At 40.4% G+C, this 23,425-nt stretch overlaps 1 protein-coding gene across 4 annotated transcripts in view; it reads right to left on the bottom strand.

Moving 5' to 3' along the window:
• The window catches only part of FNDC3B (fibronectin type III domain containing 3B), a 348,693-nt gene that overhangs the window by 40,533 nt on the left and 284,735 nt on the right, over positions 1–23,425 (bottom strand). For all 4 annotated transcript variants that reach the window (XM_068546247.1, XM_068546249.1, XM_068546251.1 and 1 more), the window contains 10 exons: positions 20,195–20,319; positions 18,747–18,921; positions 16,806–16,892; positions 15,472–15,610; positions 13,570–13,641; positions 11,357–11,475; positions 9,323–9,428; positions 8,251–8,423; positions 5,922–6,035; positions 5,453–5,602 (listed from right to left, as the gene is read on the bottom strand). In XM_068546247.1, coding sequence (XP_068402348.1) covers positions 5,453–5,602; positions 5,922–6,035; positions 8,251–8,423; positions 9,323–9,428; positions 11,357–11,475; positions 13,570–13,641; positions 15,472–15,610; positions 16,806–16,892; positions 18,747–18,921; positions 20,195–20,319 — 1,260 coding nt within the window. The remainder of the gene's footprint in view (positions 1–5,452; positions 5,603–5,921; positions 6,036–8,250; positions 8,424–9,322; positions 9,429–11,356; positions 11,476–13,569; positions 13,642–15,471; positions 15,611–16,805; positions 16,893–18,746; positions 18,922–20,194; positions 20,320–23,425) is intronic.

Below are 23,425 nucleotides of genomic sequence, written 5' to 3'. Positions count from 1 at the left end.
ATGTATTGTCTTATGCAATCTTCACAATAACCATCTGAGGTAGATAATATATGGCAGGTATTCTTACCTGCCTTTCACAGAGGAGGGAACTCAAAGTCAAATTAAGAACTCAGGCCCCAGATTTAGATGCCAAGCTGGGACCAAAATTCAGTAATCTGACTTTCAACTCAAGTGCTGCTCTGGAAGAGCTATAGGAATTTTAGAAAAGATACCTACTGTTTTCCATGTGAATGCTAAATTCATATCTGGAGTCAATGCTCAGCCCTCATCTGACTTTACCTGAGCGTCACCGCTGACAACTGATCACTCATTGCTTTCAAATCCTCACTCACTCGGTCTCTGGGACCGTCTTCTTGTTTCTATTTTGCTGCTGCCGCTGCTTCTCAATCACCTCTCCTGGCTGCTACTCATTACCGGGATCTTTCAGCACTGGAGGGCACCAGGCCTTGGGCCTTGCACACCTCTTTGTCATCTCTGCTTAAACTCCTGGATATCTCATCTTGTCGCAGGGAAATATAATGCCATTTATATCCTACTCCCAAATTTATTTGTGTAGCTCAGACCTCTGCCCTGAATGCGAGGCTAGTGTATTCAACTGCCTACTGAATAGTTCCACTTAAATGTCAAATAGGCATCTCAAACCTAAGTGTCTGTACAGCTCTAAGACTCCACCCCATCCCTGCTCGTCAAAAACCCCACTGTACCTCCTGTGGTTTTCCCCATCCTTCAGGCTGTTCAAGTCATATCTCTGAGTCAGTGCTGGACATCTTTCTTCCTCTCATACCCCTGCAAAAAGCATCAGCACATCCTTTCCCAACCTAGTCCAACTATACTCTTTCATATCTGGTTGCTGTAATGACCTCCTAACTGGTACCTGTGTCAGCCCTTGCCCCACAGTCTGTATTCACTGTCCCTTCAATGGCCTCTCACCGGATACAGAATAACCTCTGAGGTCCTCACAACTGCCTATAAGACCCTATCTAATCTGCTCACCGCCACCACCTTCCCAAAGAACCCAGGACCACTCTGCCTTCATCGTCTACTACCCTCCCTCTCAATCCCTCTCCTCCAGCTACACTGGCCTCCTTGCTGTTCCACAGGGACACTAAATTTGCTCTCACCTCAGGGTCTTTGCAACTTGCTGCCCCTTCTGTCCACACAGCTTTTCCCCAGACATCTACACAGCCCATTCAATCGTATTCTCAGGCTTCTCTCGAGTGTTGCCTTTTCAGGGAGACCTCTTTGAACACCATATTAAAACTTATAGTCACCCCTACCCCAACTCCCGTGACCCTCCTCATTTCTTATTTCTCTTCTCTGCTTTTATTTTCATCATAGCGTTTGTCACCAGAATAGTATATATTTCATTTAATTACTCCCTTGATTAGAATGTAAGTTCCACAAGGGCAAGGCTCTTGGGTTCACTGCTGTAGCCCTGGCAACTAGAACAGTACCTGACACAGAGTGTGTGATCAATAAATGTTATTAACAATATTTTTTTCCTTATAAGAACATTTGGGGACTTCCCTGGTGACGCAGTGGTTAAGAACCCGCCTGCCAATGAAGGGGACACGGGTTCGATCCCTGGTCCGGGAAGATCCCACATGCCGTGGAGCAACTAAGTCTGTGAGCCACAACTACTGAGCCTGTGCTCTAAAGCCCGCGAGCCACAACTACTGAGCCCACGTGCCACAACTACTGAAGCCCGCGCGCCTAGAGCCCGAGCTCCGCAACAAGAGAAGCCACTGCACCACAACAAAGAGTAGCCCCCGCTCGCCCCACGCGCAGCAACAAAGACCCAACGCAGCCAAAAAAAAAAAAAAAAAATTGGCAACCTCCTTACAAAAAAATGAAGGTGAAGTACTCTAAAATCTCGTTTACTTCATGGGAGAGCTGATGAGGACAAATTATAATACAAAAGGAAAGTAGTCTGATCTCTTAAATCAAAGGTTCACTATAATGCCTGTGTATCAGTTAATTTCAAAGAAGCAAGCTAAGAGCATTCATTTGCTATCAAATCACTTTTGAAACCTTTCTGTAATATTTTTTTTTACATCAAGTCCCATTTCATGACAACACCAACTTTCTTTCTGGTAAAATTTTTATGTCACAAATTAAGAGTACAGTAAGTCCCCTACATATGAATGAGTTCTGTTCCGAGAGTGCGTTCATAAGTCCAATTTGTTCGTAAGTCCAACAAAGTTCGCCTAGGTACCCAACTAACACAATTGGCTATATAGTACTGTACTGTAATAGGTTTATAATACTTTTCACACAAATAATACATAAAAAACAAACACAAAAAAATACAGAAAACATTTTTAATCTTACTGTATAGTACCTTGCGAAGTACAGTAGTACAGTACAACAGCTGGCATACAGGGGCTGGCATCGAGTGAACAGGCAAGAGGAGTTACTGACTGGAGGAGGGAGAGGAGGTGGGAGATGGTAGAGCTGAAGGATCGTCAGCAACAGGAGACGGAGGGCAAGCTGCAATTTCACGTGACCTAACTTACGTGATTGGACATGCAAACACACGTTACAACTTTGAAAGTTAGCAACTTGAAGTTTCGTATGTAGGGGACTTACTGTATATATTTAGAGATTTTATTTTTGGATACAAATTTATCACAGGGGCAGAAAAATAAGACACTGTGGAGCCAACTTTCATATCAACTAAGGCTTTAATCACCATGTAACAGAAGGAAAAGAACATGGCTTTTAGAGTTGGAGCTTTGTTCACATCTGGATTCCATTATTTACTAACTGTGTGATCTTAGGCAAATTAACATCTCTGTTTCCTCAGATGTAGAATGGGGATAGTAACATATAATTCATAGAGTTATTGTAAAGATTAAATTTGTTAACATGTCAAATCCTGGCAGAGTATATCAGGCCAGCTATCAGTGCTTCACTTCCCTCCTTCTCCCTGGGAAAATCAAGAACAAAATAGCAATAGCAATTTTCCTAAATCTTCCTAAACCTATTTTCTTAAAACAAAACAACAACGAAATACTTTATTTTGAACTAATTTTAGACTTACAGAAAAGTTGCAAAAATAGTGCAGAGAAATTTCCATATAATCTCTCACCTTGTTTCCCCTAATATTAATACCTTACATAAGTATAAAACAATGATCAAAACCAGAAGATTAACATTGGTACAACGGTATTAACGATGTACAGACCTTATGTAGTTAGATTCAAATCTTACCAATTTCCGATAATGTTCTTTCTCTATTCCAGGATCCTGCCTAGCTTTGTTCTATGGAAAATGCTTTCTCGAGTTATACCACTTATCATATCACCAGTTTACAAAGGAAACAATTCAAAAGAATCTTAGTAAAATATAAGAGTATGTCTATAATATACAATATGCTTCATGTGAATAGAATTACTTGGGTACATGGTAATTAAAATATTCAAACAAGAAATGTTCCACCCAATTTTTATAAAACACAGTATAGGTATCACAGTGATTTAATTTTTAAGGCACCAAATAGTCAAAAGAATATTCATCTTTGGGCTTCCCTGGTGGCGCAGCGGTTGAGAATCTGCCTGCTAATGTAGTGGACACGGGTTCGAGCCCTGGTCTGGGAAGATCCCACATGCCGCAGAGCAACTAAGCCCATGTGCCACAATTACTGAGCCTGCGCGTCTGGAGCCTGTGCTCTGCAACAAGAGAGCCCGTGATAGTGAGAGGCCCGCGCACCGCGATGAAGAGTGGCCCCCACTTGCCGCAACTAGAGGAAGCCCTCGCACAGAAATGAAGACCCAATACAGCCCAATAAATTAAAAAAAAAAAAAAAAAAAAAGAATATTCATCTTTAACCTGACTTTGTAGTAATGTCAAATGAAAATAATTCAGATTTGGTCTATAGGTATCAAGAAATCAATACAGGTTGGGGAGACCCCTTTCCTGGCAATACTTCTTTAGCATAGCAATGGCCTTGAAAGTGCTATCCCCTTCATAGGGTCTGACTCATTTTATGACAATTAAGTATAGACACTTGAAAATATTTACTATTGTTGACAGGGAGGCAAGATTATTATGCAGGCCCTATTCTTACCAATGTATCTTTTAAAATGCAGTTTTGGGAAGTTAATGCTAAGTGACAACATATACCCTGAAAGGAAGAAAAGGAAGTAGAATATTTTAAAGAGACACCAAAACTCGTAAAGCAGATTGAAGTTGTTTCCTGTGATGGCAGACAGTTTTTATTTATATGCTGCCTTGTTCCGAAAACAGGAGCGTAGCACATAATTTAACCTCTTCCCAATGACTCAGCATCGCTGTTAGAAAGGTCAGATAACGTGCTATGACCCTGACTCACTGATGAATGGTTAATTACATCCCAGGCCCTCCGTTCTAGAAGGAAGGTGTGTATAATGAAAGAGTTTAGCCAGAAATGTTTACGACAAAACAGACTTCAGAATTCAACAGAACAGCTTCAGTTGATCTGGAAAGTTAACTTAAGAAGGGAATATTTTCTCCAAAGAGGCCCGAGGCCAGAGACACTGAGAGTAGATGGGCTTGTAATAAGCAATATGATCCATGACTTAAATCAGGTGGAAACCTAAATCTGGCATCTTTGCTTCTTTATCTATTTAAATCTAAACATGTATGAAGAAAGAATTCTTCAAGGTCAAGAACCACAACTGATTAATCTTTGTATCTCTCCTTTTGATCATCGGGATCATCCTTTGATTCTGGCACAAAGTGGTGCTCAAGAAATGTTACTGAACAAATGGAAAGAAATGAACAAAGAACCCTGTTTTCTCAGGACAATATGGTTTTTCAAAGGAAAAAAAAAATATTTACCCAAGTCAATAAAATGAAAGTAAACCCATGACTATTGTCACTCTTAGGGGTTAGGCTAGGAGCCAATTATTCTTCACGTTATTCTATTTGGACACCCAAGCGTAAGCTTACAGATAAACCAGCCTTGTTAATGGTCACTGGGAAGTGGGAGGTGGGTCCTAACGATTGAATGCAGACTGGTTCTAACTACTCTAGTGTTTGTTTTTGGCTCCATTTAACATCTGGAATGGGAAGTTTTAAATGTTTTTTGCCTTTTGTCTAAGTGGCTTTCCCACCGAAATGAGCATCTCAGAAAATTCAGACAGAAGGCATCTTCCCTAAGGAGCTGTGCCACATTTGCCTTGGACTCGGTCCTTTATTCAGTGAATTAACCAGCAAGCAAGATGCAAGCGTGGTGAGAAGTACAGTGGAGATGATTCTGGTTTTGTTCCTACTTTTTAGGACCTCTTAGAGAAGCAAAAATTAACTGTAAAATACCAAAACAGTTACATTTATTTTTATTTAAAAGAACTCTTTTTTTCCATATCGCCCCTCCTGATGGCCTCCATCACGAACCTCTGAGTAAGTTTCCCAAAGAGTCTATCATGGAACACCAGTATTTGTGAGAAATGTCCGGACGGTGTCAGCCTACCTGTAACCTACAGCAATACTGCGCAGCAGGCAACAGATCCCTCATTTCAAAGCCGGCGTCTGTCCCATGATAAATGAGTTCTAAGGATTCTTCATCTTCTCCCCACTCCAACCTGTACTCTGAGATATCAGCACCAGAGCTTTCAGGACTCTGGAAAACAGAAATTTAAGTGGTTAATTTCACTGAGAAGAAAATCCTATGATGTTTGTGTTCAATTAACGAAACTGAGAAAGAGAGCAACATGCCTTAGGATATTTCAAATACATGAAAAGAAAAGCATGAAAAAGATACTCAATTTCCTCTCAATTCTGACCAGTGGTAAAATTTCCATAACTCCTGGCAAGCGCCAAGGCAGATGACTGTGTAAAACCTATGTGTGAACTTAAGCTTTGTGGGTCCCTCATAACTTGCACTGGGGGGCAGATAAAGTAGAAGAAACAAACTGATGCAGAACACGTGCCTGACTTACCTCCCAACTCACTAGGACACATCCATCAGGTGTAAAAGAGATACAAGGTGCTTTGCACTGTCCAGGAGGCCCTGCGGCAGTGGTAATTTCTGAGACATCAGAATAGGGACCATACTGAAAGAGAAAGACACATGCGTGCTTGTAGGGGTGTGTGTGTGTGTGTGCGCGCGTGTGCATACAACACAAGCTTATAACCAAACAAGGGCTAGGCTAATGCCATCATCAATACAACTGATTAAAAGTATTACCTAATGGTGTTCACTTTCAGTTGAATATGTAGGTTTTCTTCTAACATACATTCCCTAAGTAGTAAATGTCTATTTTATATATATATATATATATATATACACACATATATATATATATTTTTTATACAAAAGGATTAGAAAGTTGGTTTACTAAACATTTTTGCTGTGACCTAAGAAACAAAAAATGCTGACTTTTGCTACATCACAGCATTCTGCTTTAACTTCTCAGAAGGCTTCAAAGAAAACTAAGTCAGATGCACACTGCAGTTTAATTTTTAATGCATAAAAATCTTCGTGGAATTGTTGGTTATCAAATTTTGAGTATTTCTTCTAGTTACTGGTATTTTCCATTTTGAAAACCAATGGTCCTGTTAATGTTTTCTCAGCATGTCTCCCACCATCTCAACTATTTTAAGGTTTACACTGCACTCCTCTCCTCCACCACCGTCAGTGACCACACTGCTCAGAGCCAACCACCGCTACAGATTTAAAACACGTCGAGAGAACCATCACCACCATGTTAACAGTGGGATATGTGATACTTCAATGAGTTGGGGCAAAGAGTAAAGTAATTTTCAGGTTAATGAAGTATGTGACTATGTTTTTCAAAATGGAAAAAAAAGATTAAAAAAAAAAAACCCAAAATCCTCTCACATTTTCTAACAATATAACCTGCAAATATACTGGGGGTGGGGGAGAAGCTCTCTGAAGTGGACCACAGAAGGTGATTATGAGTCAGATATAAGGTTAACTTCCAATACAACAGAATTTAAAAACAAGGCTGAAGATACTTTCTTTATATGATAAATTAGTGAAAGGAGAGAGAAAGTAAAACTCAAGTCAGCCCAGTTGCACGTTTATCTTTATCATGGCAGAAATCCTCTGAAAAATTGATGGGGAGAAGCACCAGATCAACAGTAAAATAGGATTTCTTCTGCAGCATCAGTGATCATCACCATCCATCCTCTTTTTACTTATAAAAGTTTGGGTGCATAGGCTTTCGTATCTTCTCACCAATACATTTTTATTGTCTAGTTTTGTGTGTGTGTGTGTGTGTGTGTTTTAATTTAAATACCTGTATCTGAAATTCTTTCCTAATGGGCAATTAGAAGAAATCCAGCTCCTGTTAAAGGTCTGTGATCATACTTCAGACCAAATGTTTTCATAGTCAGCGTGGCTAACACGAAACGGACTAAAGACAAACATACTTTGCTTCTGAAAGGCGTGAACAGGACCACCGAGAACTAGAAGAGTCATTGTCAACTTCTTGTCACTGTCAGTGGGCTTTCTTACTTGTAAAAATCTCATCAATTAATTACATCTATTTATCTGCATGGAGTGCATCTATACACACCACTGGCACTCTGTGGGGCTTTAGCAGTGGTTTGCTCTACCCACACCCTTCTACCTTCTTTTATGTTTCTGCCCATCTTTGACACACCAAAAAGCCCTGTAGTTTCTGGGTCACTTCACTCTCATTATGAATTGCCCCCCAATCCATATCACTCTGCGATTAAAAAAAACAAAAACCAATCACCTTTGTGGATATAACATAGACATACTCTTCCAATCTCTAACAGCCCACCTCGACAACTTCAGATGGAGTAGTAAGAAGGACCAGAGTGTTCTACAGTTTTCACTTGAAATAAACAAACAAAAAAAATATACTGGCCTCCCTAGCCTCTACCCCAGTCCAGTTTTAAAAACTGACCTAAGACATTGCTGGGTAATTTAGACAATATGATAAAGAAATATTATGTAGTCCTAGTTTCCCATAACTGATTTATACAGTCGATGAGAAAATAGGAAATTATTTTAAAAACTACCAAAAGCATCTAAAGGGTGATGTTGTTATTAACCTTGAACTCTATCTTAATAGAATGATATGAGGACAAAAGAGACAAAATTTCCAATGTTGGGTCTACATGAAATCAAAACAGTATATCTTCAGAAATCAGATTTTACATACACTTCTTTAATGGTTGTCAAGGTTGGACAGATACTGCTAAGGATTTTAGGAGGGTAGAAACGGAAGTGCCGGGACCCTACATTTCCGTTACGGTGTATAAGCGTGTACTCACCCCTCCATCATTCAGAGCTCTCACCCTGAAGCGATACATGGTTCCGGGAAGCAGGTTGCCAACGGTGCACTCAAGCTCGGGCCCGTGGTACACCTCCGAAGCTACATCCTCAGGTTCCGTCATCTCCACGCTGTACTCCGAGACCTCACAGCCACTTTCAGAGGCAGGAACATCTGGGAAAGGAGAATGTTTTTCATATCAGTACACTTTTGTGTTTCCAGTTGACCCTATCACACCTCACTTTCCACAAGGTTTGCAAAATATCATGTAGGTGGCCTGTCCTCGATATTTACAAAAGAACCCCATTCCAAAAAAAAGATATACAGAAGAAAGTTTCTGAATCACGTTACCCATACTTTCCAAAGCAAGTACGTTTAATGATATTAACAAAATTCCAAAACCGTAGAACTTTTAGGCAATTCCTTTCTATTCTAATGCCAGGTAAACGCAAGAAATAGAGGGGAGAAAATCTTCTCCTTAACTTGAAACCAAAGGACACATTAAATCAAGTTAGAGGACCCAAAACTGGCACAATATTTTATTTTAGGCATAAGTGATGGGGAACAATAGTCTGACAGCATTTTGCAGGTTTATATTTGCAGTTTTACATGCTTGTAAATTGTTGACCCGACAGGAAATGCTAATACAGTTTGAGTCGATACAGTAAAACACCAGGACCCACACATAACAAGGCAGCAAAGATGAGGAGGAATTAGATGTTACCTGATGAACTATTTCTTGGTTTAACCTCTAAATTAAGCACAACTTTTATTTTATGAATAAAGCTGAAAAATTCCTGAAAAGACTGGCTGCTCTGAAACATCTTCCAGAAAAGTGCCCTCTGAGGGCAGAGGATGAACAGCACGTGTGGCACCATCAGGAATAGGAGGGTGAGTGACAACGCGGGGAGAATACAAACCCAAGCCCATGTACATTGAACAGAATATGGGCATTTTCAATAGAAACAAATATGGTTTTCAGAAGGAAGACCTGGAACTTGATTACAAAGCATTAAGTCTTAAACTCAATCTCCACTTGTCCAGACTGGCAACGTGAAGATGTGTTCACTCACCCCACTCTAAGTGGACTTCTTTGTGTTTTGGTCTACCCAAAACCCTCGGTGGGCGACACTGACCTGGTGCAATGCTTAGTGTGCGAACAGGGAGACTTTCAGAACACTGCAGGAGAAATACAGGAGAGAATCATCTCTTAGTTACTTCGAATTTATTAGAGCTCTATATACCAAGCAAATTCCACCCCATACCTGCAAATGCTACCAAAGAGGGTTACACATTGAATGTTTACACTTTTTATGCAATAAGATCTTCGTCTCTGTGTGTGTGGTGTGTGTGTGTGTATGTGTTTGTTTTAAGTATGGACATATACCTCATACAGCACTGGTAAAAATAATTATTTCTGATGCCAGATTTGTAGGCTGACTTTCTGAGTGTTGTGTATCCTAAGCACACGGTTATTTTCCTTTAAACAAAAATTAGAGACCCTTCATGAGGACAGAAGAGAACACAAAACAACAGCTGGATGAAGTTTTTAAATGGTGCCATAAATGGCCAACCATCCACATACAGAGCAGAAAAGCAAATAAGGTCAATATTAATCAACTGAGTCTGACATTAACCAGCAGGTTCTGTTAATACTAAAATCAGCAGGCCTTCTTTTTTGCAGGATCTGGTTGCATACGGCTGGTGGTATGGAAGCTGACCCCTTTTTGAGACAGGAGGAACATGGTAGACCTATGCAGCTCAACCAAATTCAGCCTCCTTCCTGAGGAGACGAGGTGCAGAGGAGATGTACTTAAGCATTCAAGGAGCGCTGCCGCTTCTGTGTAGCCTTGTGCAGCAGCTCGCATGTAAGAGGAACTCGCTGATCATCTGTAGCTTTGATGTGGACATCCCCACCCTGGGAGGCACTGCATAAACGTCGTCTAGGTGGACCTTTTTTTTTTTTTTTTTTTTTTTTACCTCAGAAGTCTGTCTATATGGACAGTCTAGATATCACAGTACCACTATCCTTGAGGGGAAAAGAAAATAAACACAAAATGACGTCAGAGGTGGGCTGAGTGGCAAAATTCGGCACCTAATGGCAGGTGTTCTCTTGAAAAGTCAACCCAGTACAGGGTAACAGGGTCATAAGCCACCACTGCGCGCGTGCTCTCTCTTAATACTAATTGTTTCAAAACCACAATGTTAAATATCTCTACAATGGAAACGTCTTTTACCATATTGCCTCTCACTCACTTTCTGAATGTTAACATCATTTAGATAATAACTATTGATATCTCATTTCTAGAGCACTTCATGTGTACTTGTTACGTTGTTTTGAGCCTATGAGAACACTGTAAGGTTGAAACCAAGTTTCCTGACGTGTTGAATGGTTGGTCTAAGGTCATATAAATTGTAGACAATGGTGGTGATCCTTTTGTGATGTATAAAAATATTGTCACTATGTTGTGGACCTGAAACTTATGTAATACTGTAAGTCAATTATACTTCAATTAAAAAAAAAAAAAAGGAGACAGCAAGAGAACTGCTGCTGCCTACAGATGTGTAGGTTGGGCACTGCGTAATCACAGGAGGTGCCTTTCAGCTCAGTCATCATAGATTTATGTGGCTTTTACAATAATTTTCCAGCAGATGGCAGTAAAGTATCTCAAGGAAGGTGTGTCTCTCATTTTCACAAAACTGCCAGATGTGGTAAAAGCAAAGCTGTGCTGGAGGCCATATCTTTTTTGCTCTAAATTCTACGCTTTTCTATCATTGCAATAGCTGAGGTTCACCCCCTTATTTATTGGCTAATGCAAATTGCAGACCACCCTCAATTTTCAACTGTCAGGTGATCATGCCAAAGTCTTCTGAGAAATTAAGTGAGGGATGTACTTGGAAAGCAGCACAATTCAGGTGAGAATCATTTGGGTCTATCTTTTTATTCCCACTAAAGCACAATTTGGAAAACTCTAAATTCATGATGTGATACCATGGCAGGCTGCATTACCAAGATACATTTTTAAACAGCAGTTTATTCTGATGTTATAGATAGGTTGTCTGAGTGTGACCAAAGATGTTTACTTTTATACTGAAACAAAACCAACCTGACTGTGTCCACCAGTACTTATGCAGCATGCTCGGAGTTTGTACAAAGCGCCTGGTTTCAAGTGGGTGAACGTGTGCTCTGTAGCCGACCCACTGTAGGCCACTTCCCACTGACTCGCTGCAAAACAAGATCCGAGTATGAGATTCTGCCTTTTGTAAAAACGTAACAGTACCAACCATTCCTGATAAGAAACAGCTCTAAGTGGTTTCCATGAAAACCAGCATCGCCTATTCTTTTTTTTTTTTTTTTTTCCTAAACAGCCACAGTGCTCTCTTTCCATCTCCTTTACGAAGTTAAATACTAAAATAACATGGAGTCATTTTTAATACTTAGTACTGCTGGCTAGGCTACTTAATATCACCATGATTACATTTGCTGACTGTGAGGTTGGGATGCTGGAAAGCACACGAAATCTGTAGTTTGCCCCGCAGCAGGAGCCAGCGGACGGTGTGGTGTTGAGCAAGCTAGGAAGTGGTAATGGTGTGAGAAGCCCCTGAGGCCAACTGGGCAGGGGGAAGGCTGCTCGGCCACAAGGTTCCTGGTCAGACCAGGTCACCACTGAAGAGTTTCTCCCGGCTCTTATCTGCCTGGAGGTCACAGTGAGTGATAATCCCCATATAGACCGAGTCCTTTGGGTAAAGGCCTGCTGTCTCCATGGAGCCCCACTTAAAAGACAAAAACACCTGAGGGAGTGACATTAAAAATGAAAACACTCAGTGTGGCCCAGGTTATCTGACCACTTCTCGGGAATAAAGCAAGCAAGCAGAGCCACTGGAGGGCCCTGGGTGAAGCTGACGCCACCAGGTGAAGAGCACTGGGGATGCTTCAACTGACTGCCTGCCCGCCCCACAGCTCGGGGATGCTTACCCTCCTCTGCTTTGCTCCCACTAACACAATGTTTCCAGCAGACTATTTTAAAGGAGGCTTTTACTCCATGCAGTTGTTTTAGGGAAAACACTTTTACCCTGTTCCAAGATAGTTACTAACTTCCACAAATGCCCTCAGCTGCTTATTAGGTCAGATTTACAATGAAGCCACATGCACTAGGGCCATATGACAAGGGGGAATGTTAAAGACAGTCATCCTGACACTACCGATCAAACAACCTGCACTGAAAAGGCAACTGGGAACAAGGACTACCGAGGAGATTCAATTAATCGTTAATGTCACGAACTGGCAAAGTTGTTAACTTTTAAGTACAGATGGCATCTACTTTTGATCTGTCACCAGTGGTCAAGAGAGCCACAAAAATTCAAAATATATTTAGGTTTTCATGATGAGCCACTGCACATCCGTGACTTCTCTCCTAGGTCAGATTTTTAGCATAGAATGTGATTTTATGTTAAGAACAGCTGTGCCCATCTCAAAGCATTTTCATGTTTTTCAAGCTTAAAATAGGGCCCAACTGACATGAAAAACAAAACACTCCAGGTGGCTATCGTGGCACAGAATAAAAAGCAAGCCACACACCTGCATTGCTTGTTTGTAAAAGTTGCTGTTAACTCCTTCCTTTTTTCCCATGTGCATCACTTTTTAAAAAAAAAAATTAAGTTACAGGGATTATTAGAGTGGTGAGATGGGTGTCATTTTTAAAGTTCGGATGACTATACTTTTTTCTATTAAAGCCTAATAAATTTTATCAGAAAGAAGATCTAAGAATGTTTTAAAAGACACTATAAAGGGAATCTCATCTCTAACACTGTCCCACTTTAATTCACCTCGTGTGACTAGTAATGAAGAAATAATCTGACTCAGAAATCACAACAAAAATGAAGACATTTTCTGAACGTGTTACAAAGTGTGACACTTGTCAGGAGCCCACAGCAATACTATATTTTGTCATCCTTTGTGCACCAAACTCATTTGCTGTCTCCAATTTATCCTTCCTGCTGATTGCTTCTGACACTTTCTCTGCTTATAAGAATTTCTAGAGAAAGCGTGCCAAGAGAGATGGAAAACACATTGATTCTATTAATTGGGACCTCTGGTTTAAAGAAATGACAGAAAATTTTAAAAACGACAAAAACATACATTTCAAGCAGACTCTGATCCCTGATGCTGTGTTTGAAAGAAAAAACTGTCAATATGTGATTAAGGCTTGTTTATTGTAGTACCTCTATCAACAGAATTAATGATTGCCCGCTATTATTATACAAATGTTTATCTTATTAGAAAACAGGACTTGAACAAAACAATTTCTACAAACTTCACCTTCAGAATTTCCATCAGTAATCTCCAGCAAGTACTTGAGTATTTCTGAACCACCGTTGTCCTTTGGAGGATCTGGAAAGTAAGCAAATGCCTTATTAGTTATAAAAGTGTATTGATTTTTGTTAGTAAATATTATTAGAACACACAGAATCATATAATATACTGTCTAAATTCTGGATTCAACCAAAGGGCACAATAATTAATATATTATTTCACCCAACTCCTTTCTCGAAAAAAACAAAAGAAACAAAAACACTACAAAACCTTCTGATTATCAAAGTTCGTAGAGCTAGAAATGTCAAAAAGTTAGCATTTATTTAGTGAAACATGAACAAAACTCAAAATATGGATTGATTTTTCTAAGAGTTATGTTCATTTATTTATTTTGAGATTCTGAAGCCTGCTCTTCAATATTTGATGGTTTTTATATAAGACAAAATATACATATATTTCTTTTTAAAAATTACTTTATTCTTTTTTTTATTTCACTTATATCACCAGTGAGAGATGGAGAGGGAAGAAAAGGGAGGTGCAAAACTTATTGACAAAATAAATAAAAGATAAGAATATAACAAATCTGTTCCATCAGAGTTTGCTACTAAGCAAACTTTGTATCCCACATGAACCTAATATAAAACCAGAGCTGTGGATCGATAAGAACCTGTACCAAAGAGCCGGTTTGAGGAGGAGGTTCCGGCCTGTTACTAGAGCCCCGTGCACCTTAGGTATCATATCTGTCTACTGCTAACTCGGTGCCTGCAAGAGTTTTCTTTTCTGAGCAGGAAAATACCTTTTTGCAAGACTACACAGAATTTGCCTCTACTATCAATTGGCCACCTCTGTATTTTAGATATACCCTCAGGTTACTCATATAGATTTAGAAACTTTAATTCCCGTCTCCTCTCACCTGTTACTTCCATTAATGTATGCAAACTTCGGTAATAGATATTTACAGAAATAATTAAAAAGTTAAATATAGCATATGGCTAATGAAAGTAAATACTCAGTGCTGACAGAACTTTCTAGGATATTCTGAGAAAAAAAGCTTTAGATCTGGCAAAAAGCACATCTAGATTTTTTGTTTCTCTTAATCGTATCCATCTTCTAGGGAATAATTCTGCCTCAAAATTACCACATAACTTGAAGCAGTTATATGTCTCAGTGGTTGGTCTCCAATAACAATTTAATAATATTTTAAATTCCCTTTACATTACTTGACTGCCAGGTAAAATCTTATTTTAGATTTCTATTTTTTTTTTTTTTTTTTTTTGCCTGTTTGGTAGTTACTATTATTATATGACATTAGTGATAATCATACATACTATGTTTCACATACAGCTGCAAATGTTTATCAACATTCTAATGGCATTCATTTCACTGAAATAATCCATGCAGCAGGTGAGCCACAAAATCCTCTACCAGATCCCCACAAACACCATATGATGAACTTCAATATGAAAACTTCCTGAAGTCCAAGACTTCCGATGACATACAAACAACAAAAACTAGTCTTCCTAATTCACTGTAACTTAAACATTCTGTAAAATTTAATATGACTTACCTAAATTTTGAAATTATATTAAATATTGGTACATTTTTAAGGGCAAGCTATTGAAGAATGAAATATATTCAGAGATTACCACATTCAAATCAATAATACGATAAAACTATAGGAGAAAAAAATGTGTCTTACAGGAAAATCATAAAGTAAATGAAATGCTCTTACAACTGTCAATTTTACCAGTTTGTAGAATTCTCAGGATGTTTCTCATACATAGATTCCAAACGTGTAAAACTCCCTCAAATAATATGATTTGTTTATTGGTTTGTCACTACTGAAATTAATCAAGTTTTTAAAAAACCTGTCAGAAAAGCAGCAGCAGCAACAGCAACATAACATACCCCATTTAACACTAAAACCATGAGATGTAACTGGTCCTTTAATGAGGGGTCTTGTAGGAGGTCCAGGCCTGTCAGGACTCGTCGTACAAACCAAAACTTCACTTGGGCAGCTTTTCCCTTCCATATTAGAAGCAGTCAGCTATAACACAACCGAGAAAACATTAATATGCTTTAGATATCAGTTCTTAAACCAGTAGTGACTTTCAATATGGCAAGATCAAGGTATCCATAAACTCACATAGACACACTCACATATTCTCTTTCTCTCTCTCTCTCTCACAATCTCAAACTACTAATTTATAAGTGTTTCTTTAATGGAGTGCTTATTTTCTATATAGTTTAGCTATTAACAATTAAAAATAAAACAACAAGGTAGGTTTTAGCCAAAGACATTTTTACCCTTTCAAGAAGACAAAACAAAACTAGTATGTCACCACCCAGTTCACAGTGTTTTGTGGAAGGAAACTATGGGGGAAAAGCAGATAAAAATAACCGTGCTTATTTAGGAGTAGGGCAATGCCACCTTGTGGAGAAATGCTAGCAGTATACCTATGATCTCACAGCGAGCATCGAGTAACAAGGAGTTTTAAAAATATCAAAAACTATCATTTTCCTTCAATAGTCACACATGCCACTGGATAATCCGACAACTATTTACTAAGTGACTACTCCGTGTTAAGTAACATGATTTGGCTCACAAATTAAGAGAAGGAAAGGGGGAATCAGAAGACAACCACATCTCTCCAGAAGGCACACTGTCACACTAGAAAACACCGTGCTGTGCTAGAATCAACAAACAGTGGGCAGCACAGACAGCAGCCTGCTGTTCCCTTTTCTCTTAACGAGGTCGCAAAGAGTTCGCAAAGCTGTCTTCCGATTCACCGCATCGTCGCCCAACACGGAGCCCAAGTGGGGAGGGGGTGGGTAATAGAAGAGCAAAAGGAAAACGGCTGAGAAAAAGAAAACGGGCAAAAGAGCAAAGGGCAACGGAGAAAAGGGAAATCTGATTAAAAGAAGAAACTCCGAATAGAAAGGTGTGAAGTGCAGGTGAGAGACAGGTGCGCTGGGCACCTGGTTTGGGTCTTCCCAGGCAAGGGCATCTGGCCACGCTGTGATGCAATTGATTACAGCACATTACGGCAACAGGTTTCTTTCTCAAAAGTGGGTTTTAAAATTAAAGTTGGGTGTGTATTTCATAGATGTTACCTTAAAAGTGTAAAGTGCAGCGAACTTAAAAATCTTTTAACCTGTACAGTAGATTTAAAATGGTAAAGGGATGAAACACGAAACAGCTTCATTTTTAAGCAGTTCAGGTACCAAAATGACTGACTTACCCTGAACTTATACTGTGTGCTTCTTTTGAGATTTTTCACAGTACAGGTTAAATCCTCTCCAGTGTATTTTGGGTGGAAAAGGTTATCCTGAAAAGGCAAAGCCAGAAAGAAACATCAGTATCATAAAATCTGGGCATTAAATACCTTGTCTGTAGGATTTTTATATTGCCTCCTTCCATCATCACCAGTGGGCCAGAAGTCTGGCAGCTACACCAAAAAGAGGGCCAGAATCCCACGGTGCTTTAAGAAAAATTCAACTCTATCACATGATAATTTGTCCTGGATCTGGGTACTTTTATTGCAAGACTAACACTAATTTGAATGGGAACAATGCCCTCTCTTTGAGAGAGTGTAGATTTGCTTTGGAATAGACGTCACCATATACTTTTCTCACAGAGCAAACTTTTCTCGTTACTCAATAAGCATTTTAAACAATGAATTTAACCACCAAATTAACGAAGCTTATGTAGTTAAAAAAATTATCTAACAATGTTGTCATGAAAAAAGGTTCTTGTACGGAGATCCTTACTGTCAAGCTGCAATGTGCTATGCAATCCACTGGCTGGGGTTTCTCACACAGTGTCCTCTTCTGGCCAAGGGGGAAAGCAGAGCTTGGATGGGGAAGATATAACCCTTCAACGGGATAAATATCCTACTGAAAGCTGACTGTACAGAATTCATTCAATAATATTCTCAGTCATGCACACATCCATCCATCCACCCACCCATTCATCTTGGAGCACCTTCTATGCATCAGGCTCTCTTCCACGCTCTAGGGGTTTAGCACCGCCCAAGAACAGACTAAGTCTTGCCCATCAGAAACTGATATAATAGCCAGAGAAAGCAATTAACAAAAAAACCTACAGACAAATATGAAGCACGTTGTGTGGTGTTAAGTGCTATGAGACGAAAAATAAAGCCGGGTAAGAGGACAGAGTGGTGGAGCTAGGAAGCACTGCTTCCTACAGCTCTGCAGGCTCCTTAAGGCAGCCACATATGGCTCCTCCAATTTAAATGAAATACAATTAAAAATTCAGTTCCTTGGGCTTACAGCCACATTTCAAGGGCTCAGCAGCCACGTGTGGCTAGGCACTATCTTATTGGACAGCACACAATACAGAACATTTCCATCATCACAGAAAGTTCTCCTGGACAGTGCTGTTTTACAGGGTGGTCAGGAAAGGGTCATCCAAAGAGGTGACATGTGAGAAGGGACCTGAAGGAAATGAGGGAAGTAACTCAAAGATATCGGAAGGGGCGTGAGAGCCAGAGGGCACCGGAACTGCAAAGGTGGGGCGGGACGGCGCAGCTGGTACGCTCAGTGAGACTACAGTGGCAGGAACAAGGGCAGGAATGAAGACCCTGAATGTGGAGGACCTGGAAAGCACTGCAAGAGCACTGGTTTTTCCTCTGGAAGAGAAGGGAAGGCACTGAGATGGGAAGGCTTCTGAGCAGAGCACTGACATGACTGTATTTGTATTTAACAGGATCACTCTGGCTTCGTGTGGAGAACAGACTGTAGTGTAGTAAGGATGAAAGTAGGGAAAATACTTAAGAGGCCATTGCAATAACCCAGGGGCGAGATGACGGTGGTTCAAAAAGTGTAGTGGCTGTGCAGATGCTGAGAAACGGTCAGATTTCTGGATAACTTTTGAAGGGAGATTTAAAAGGATTTGCTGACTGACATATATAGACTGACATATATGAGGTCAAGGAAGAGCCCACGGGTTTCTGGCTTCCCCAAATGAAAGCACGGGGATGCCACCTACTTGGATGGGGAAGACTGGGAAGGCCAGGCTTCTGCTAGTGGTTGCAGTGGTAGAAATTAAGAGCTTGGCTTCAAATTTAGGCAGCGAATCTAATTTCACCAGTGCATCCTGTAGTTATGATAAAACTGACTTTACAGAACACACACAAGGGTATAAAATGTGCCAGACTTACATTTTCGTCCTCCTGGATTTCCAAGGTGTAGGTGACTACTTCCTCAGGTGAACAGCCTTCTGGTTTATTCCACTGCAATGTGACCCATGTGACCCCAGCTCGAACAAGTCTTGGTGCAGAGGGCATCTGAGGAATGTTTCCTAATGTGTAGCACACCACCTCTTGGCTATACCCACTGGAGAGAAACAGACCCGGTGAGACACGCTTAGAAGCACGGGAGGAGTCTCGGCATTTCAAAAGAGCAGGGACAAGCCTACCTGCTGCGCAACTTGCTTGGGTGGGAAAGTCTGGGGCCTGACAGGTTCATTGAGCAAAGGAAGGCAAGGATCCTTTATGTGATATTCCCTACCACAACTTCAATTTGCCCCAATCCACCCCCCCCTCCGCCCCCTGCACTGTTCTGCTTAGGTCTGCTACTAGAAAAGCATGCCATGTTACAGGACAATAGATTTAAAAATTTATTTCCCCCCAAAAGCACCCAGCAGAAAGCACAGCACAGTGTGATGGTGACAAGCTATGAGCCACAGCTACCAAGGAGCCTTCAAATCAATGTGAGAGCAAATAACCGTCTATTGATAAAATAAATGTTTTACAAATATATATGGTGCTATTTTCCAAAAGTTTGTAGATGCTTCTAATTCATTTACAAATTCTTGAACTGTAGAAGCCTTTATCATTATGACTGTTCAACCAGTGCACTCTAAAAATACAATGGCTATCATGGGTAGGGAAGGAGGGCTGTAAACCTTGTGGTCTTAAGAAGTTCTTCAGGCTGGAAAAAAGGTTGGGACCAACGATGTGCTGAACCTTTAAGAAGATTTTCAACAAGCAGTGATGAAAGAAAAAGATTTTTTCCTTAATCAACAGTTACCCAAGAAGTGCAACTGAAATACGGTCTTTTCAGAGCACCTTTAATCCATTGATGCTTCACCATAAACCTGTTCTTGCCTTTCTCTAGCAGCCTGGAGGCAAGCCGTGTGTCCTACCCAGTCCAGATTTTCTCCAGTCCTGTGAGTATCTGCCCGGGCTTGACAACAATGGATGGCCCAGCAACTCTTTCTTTGTATCAGGAAACACTCAGACATAATTGAAAAAAGGCAACTGAATGAGTAGCTTGCTAAAGTGATGAAAGAAAAAGGCACACAATCTGAAAAAAATAAAGCCCCCAGAGGATTCCTTTCAAAATCTGTAGTTACCTTCCTCCTGATTCTCAGAGACCCCTAGTGGGCCTTTGCATTACAGCCTGCAAGGCTGCAAAGAGGCCACACAGTGGCATTTATCACCTCAGAAGGGGCTTTCTAGCCTCTGATTAGGATTCCCTTTCAGAAAATCTCTAACTGGTTCGGTGTGGAGGCAGCAGGCGACCTTGCGCCTTTCGGCAACGTGACAGGAAGACTCAGAAACACCACACAGACGCTTAAAGGCATGAGGACCAGGAAACGCCATACCTGGTGCCAATGTCATTCCGAGCAGCCAGCCTGAATGTGTACCCCATTGCCGGACACAGCTTTGTCAATTTGCAGTGTTTTTGGCTCCCAAAGAAGCACTGTCTGAAACCACTGTTTCTTTTTCCCTAAAACAGTGAAACAATGGCAAAGAAGTTTAAAAAAACATAATAAGAGAATGAAGGAGCATGTTGAACAACTGTTTAATTTCCTAGTTTGGATGAACAAAACCAAGAGAAGGAAAGTGCTCTACAATGAAATGCCATCCCTAACACAAAGGCACTACAGAAAGTTGTGTCACTGAGATGGATAATGCACGGTCCTTGTGGTATTTCGTCAACAAAATAAAAAAGGCCCTTTCAGGCACAAGGCAGTGCTCAAGTTCAGGATCACAGTTTCTCAGATCTTCTTCCTCACTTGGTCAAACTGCCTGATCTGACCCACAGGAGTGAGTCTGCAGCCTCACAGGATTGCTAACTCTGGAGCTGCACAGCCACCCCCAGATGGCCCAGCACCTGAGGACCAGTCTACGCAGCTCTGCAAGCCACAGAAAGTCCTCCCTGGTCTTCTCTCTCCTCTCCCGCCTTGTGGCGGCCCCCAAGCCCACACGTGCGCATTCTGGCTGGTGAGCTGTTTGTCTGCTCATCCCTAAATACTGGGCGCATGCCTTTGACTCATCCTGTCCACATCTGGTCTCCTCAAGGCAGTGTTTTGGACAATCTGGGAGTTCTACCAAGGCTTGCAGAGTTGAACTGAATGTCTGACAAGCACTTTATCTATACGTATTACAGCCATTCTTAAGTTTCTTATGAGGCTGGAAACATGTTTTTAATGCATTCCTAGCCTTACACGATGCTTCAAATTCCTCGAAGGAAAAAGAAAACACTCCATTAGGTTCTCTTAATAGAAGTAAGAAAACAAAAACATAACTTAACTACGCTGTGCCATGCTCAGAGACATGGAATACTCACATCGGCAGTTTTCTAGAAGATTTCATACCCATAATCCACAGTATTTTATCCATGTTTATGCAAAAGAAAACCACATGCTAACAGTGGATGAATTAGCATTTTAATCAGACAGCTGGGCCCAGGACTTTCAGGAATGTTTGAAATTCTCAATTTATTACATAAAGAACAAAGAAAGCACATTTTTCTCCGAAGCAAATTTAAGCACTTCCTTCCTTAAAGCAGGCCTCCAAATGCTTACTACTGAAAGAAACATTCTAGGTGAAGTTTAGTTAAAAATAAATATACAACTAGCTTGAACAGATTAAAAACCACCATGCCACACTCATCCTCAAACTCTTCCCAACTCTCCCCTCACAAGCAAGGTGGTACCCTTTCCAAGGAAGGGAGTAGAAGCCCTAACAGTCCTTAAGATCCAAAGTTCATTTTATCAAGGGTTCAAAGGACATTCAGGTGCAACTATGGAAAATGGGGAGTGGGGTGGGCAGGCAGTCAAACATAATGTCTTTCAGCGGCTACTTTAGCAAAGTCACCCTGTGACTCGCAAATCACGCCCTTATTCTTACTTTAACCTTGAGTGTTAAGGTTGCTGCAGACAATTTATTCATAGAAAACCCATTTACGCATACATTTGCATAATTACATCCAGTGTCTGATTACACTCTATGCGCTGCACGCCCTGGTATGTAGTATCCATTTCAGGCAGTAGCGTGATCTACCTTCTTTCCTCCTCTATTTCTGAGCTCAGAGTAAACAGTGCAAGAAAGGCACATCCTGCTGCCACGGAAGCCTCATCCCTTCCAAACCCAATGTTGGCTCCCCTTCAATGCCTCATTTTTCCTATTTCTTTGTTTGGTCTCCTTTGCCCATTTCTCGTGCTTAGAACTACAACCAGTAAATAAAAGCAGTCTGTTCCTTACTAGGCTGATTTGCTTTACTTTGGTGAAAACCAGGCTGTGGTTTAAATGAGAAAAAAAGAGTGGGGAGGCATCAATGATGGAAACTAGACTTTTATTTTAAGGGGCCAGAGCACTGGGGCTCACTAAAGAATGGGGACAGAGGCATTCTGTGACCTTCAAGATGTTTTCCTATATTGCTAACATTAAAAAAAATTTTTTTCTACTTCAGTATCAAGAACAATTACTAAATGAACTCCAACTGGCTTAGATAAATCATGCCAAATTTTCCATCTTAACACCTTCCAAGATATGCAACTATATGTGCATGGACCTCAAGAACACAGAGAATGACCCAGAGTTGTCGGAACTACAGAATCAAGTTTTAGAAACAGTATTTGTAGGAATCTGAAGGGGGTAAGAGTACAACTATTTCACAGAGTTAAAAAAGTAAAGCTTACTGGTGAATTTTTAGAAGTCACTGAGTATAAAACAAAAAAAGGGGGGTGGGAGTAGGTTAAAAAAATATTTCGGACATGAGAAGCTTCTGAATAAAAGAAAATACTCGTGTATGACATGGAGTTTAATATAAAAGGGATATAAAAGGGAGTTTAATATAAAAGAAAGAAATTAATATTCACAAGAGTCACTGCAGTGCAGAGGTAATCTACGGCTGAGAGGTTAGCAGGTGAAGATGGAGAACGCCAGTGTGGGATGGCTCCCGCGTCCCCCTGGTCGTCCGTGAAAGCCCATGCCAGGCTCTCAAATGGCTTCAGTCTCAGGCATTAGAGTAAGTACACGTTCAAAGGTACAGGCGATGTGAAGAATCTGTTTGTAAACCAAGCGTGATCCCAGGTTGCAAATAGCATTTATAAATAAAATATTATGCAGCTCTTCTTGTTGACAGAAATGGATAGGGTTTAAAAAAAAAAAAAAGATAATGCTTCAGAAGATTAGAAGATTGAGAGAAATGGACAGGAGTGATAATGTGAATGTTTATCGCTATTTATCAGAAATTAAATATGTCCAAGCCACTACTGTCTGAAGTTTTACAAATGGTAAATCACAACTTCCATGTTTGGTAGGTAGCGTGGCGTCAAATGATTTTGAGACATTATAATTTATGGCATGTTCCCTCTTTTAATAAAATCTAATTTAAAGTACACAGGATTACTGAGACATAACCGCTTTACTTGGAAAGCCAACTTACTTTTTAATAATTTAAAGTTAGCTTCATGCAAAATCTCCTACTAAAACACGGTCCTAATGGAAATGGATAATCTCTCTTGACGCTTTGTAGGCCTACTGTCATCAATAATCTGGTCAAACACAGGCAGCAGGGACACCTGTGGCCAAGGCCTCGTCCTGGT

Source organism: Eschrichtius robustus, chromosome 6 (genome assembly GCF_028021215.1).
Source record: "Eschrichtius robustus isolate mEscRob2 chromosome 6, mEscRob2.pri, whole genome shotgun sequence".
Classification (NCBI taxonomy): domain Eukaryota; kingdom Metazoa; phylum Chordata; class Mammalia; order Artiodactyla; family Eschrichtiidae; genus Eschrichtius; species Eschrichtius robustus.
This window is presented reverse-complemented; position numbering and strand designations above follow the sequence as displayed.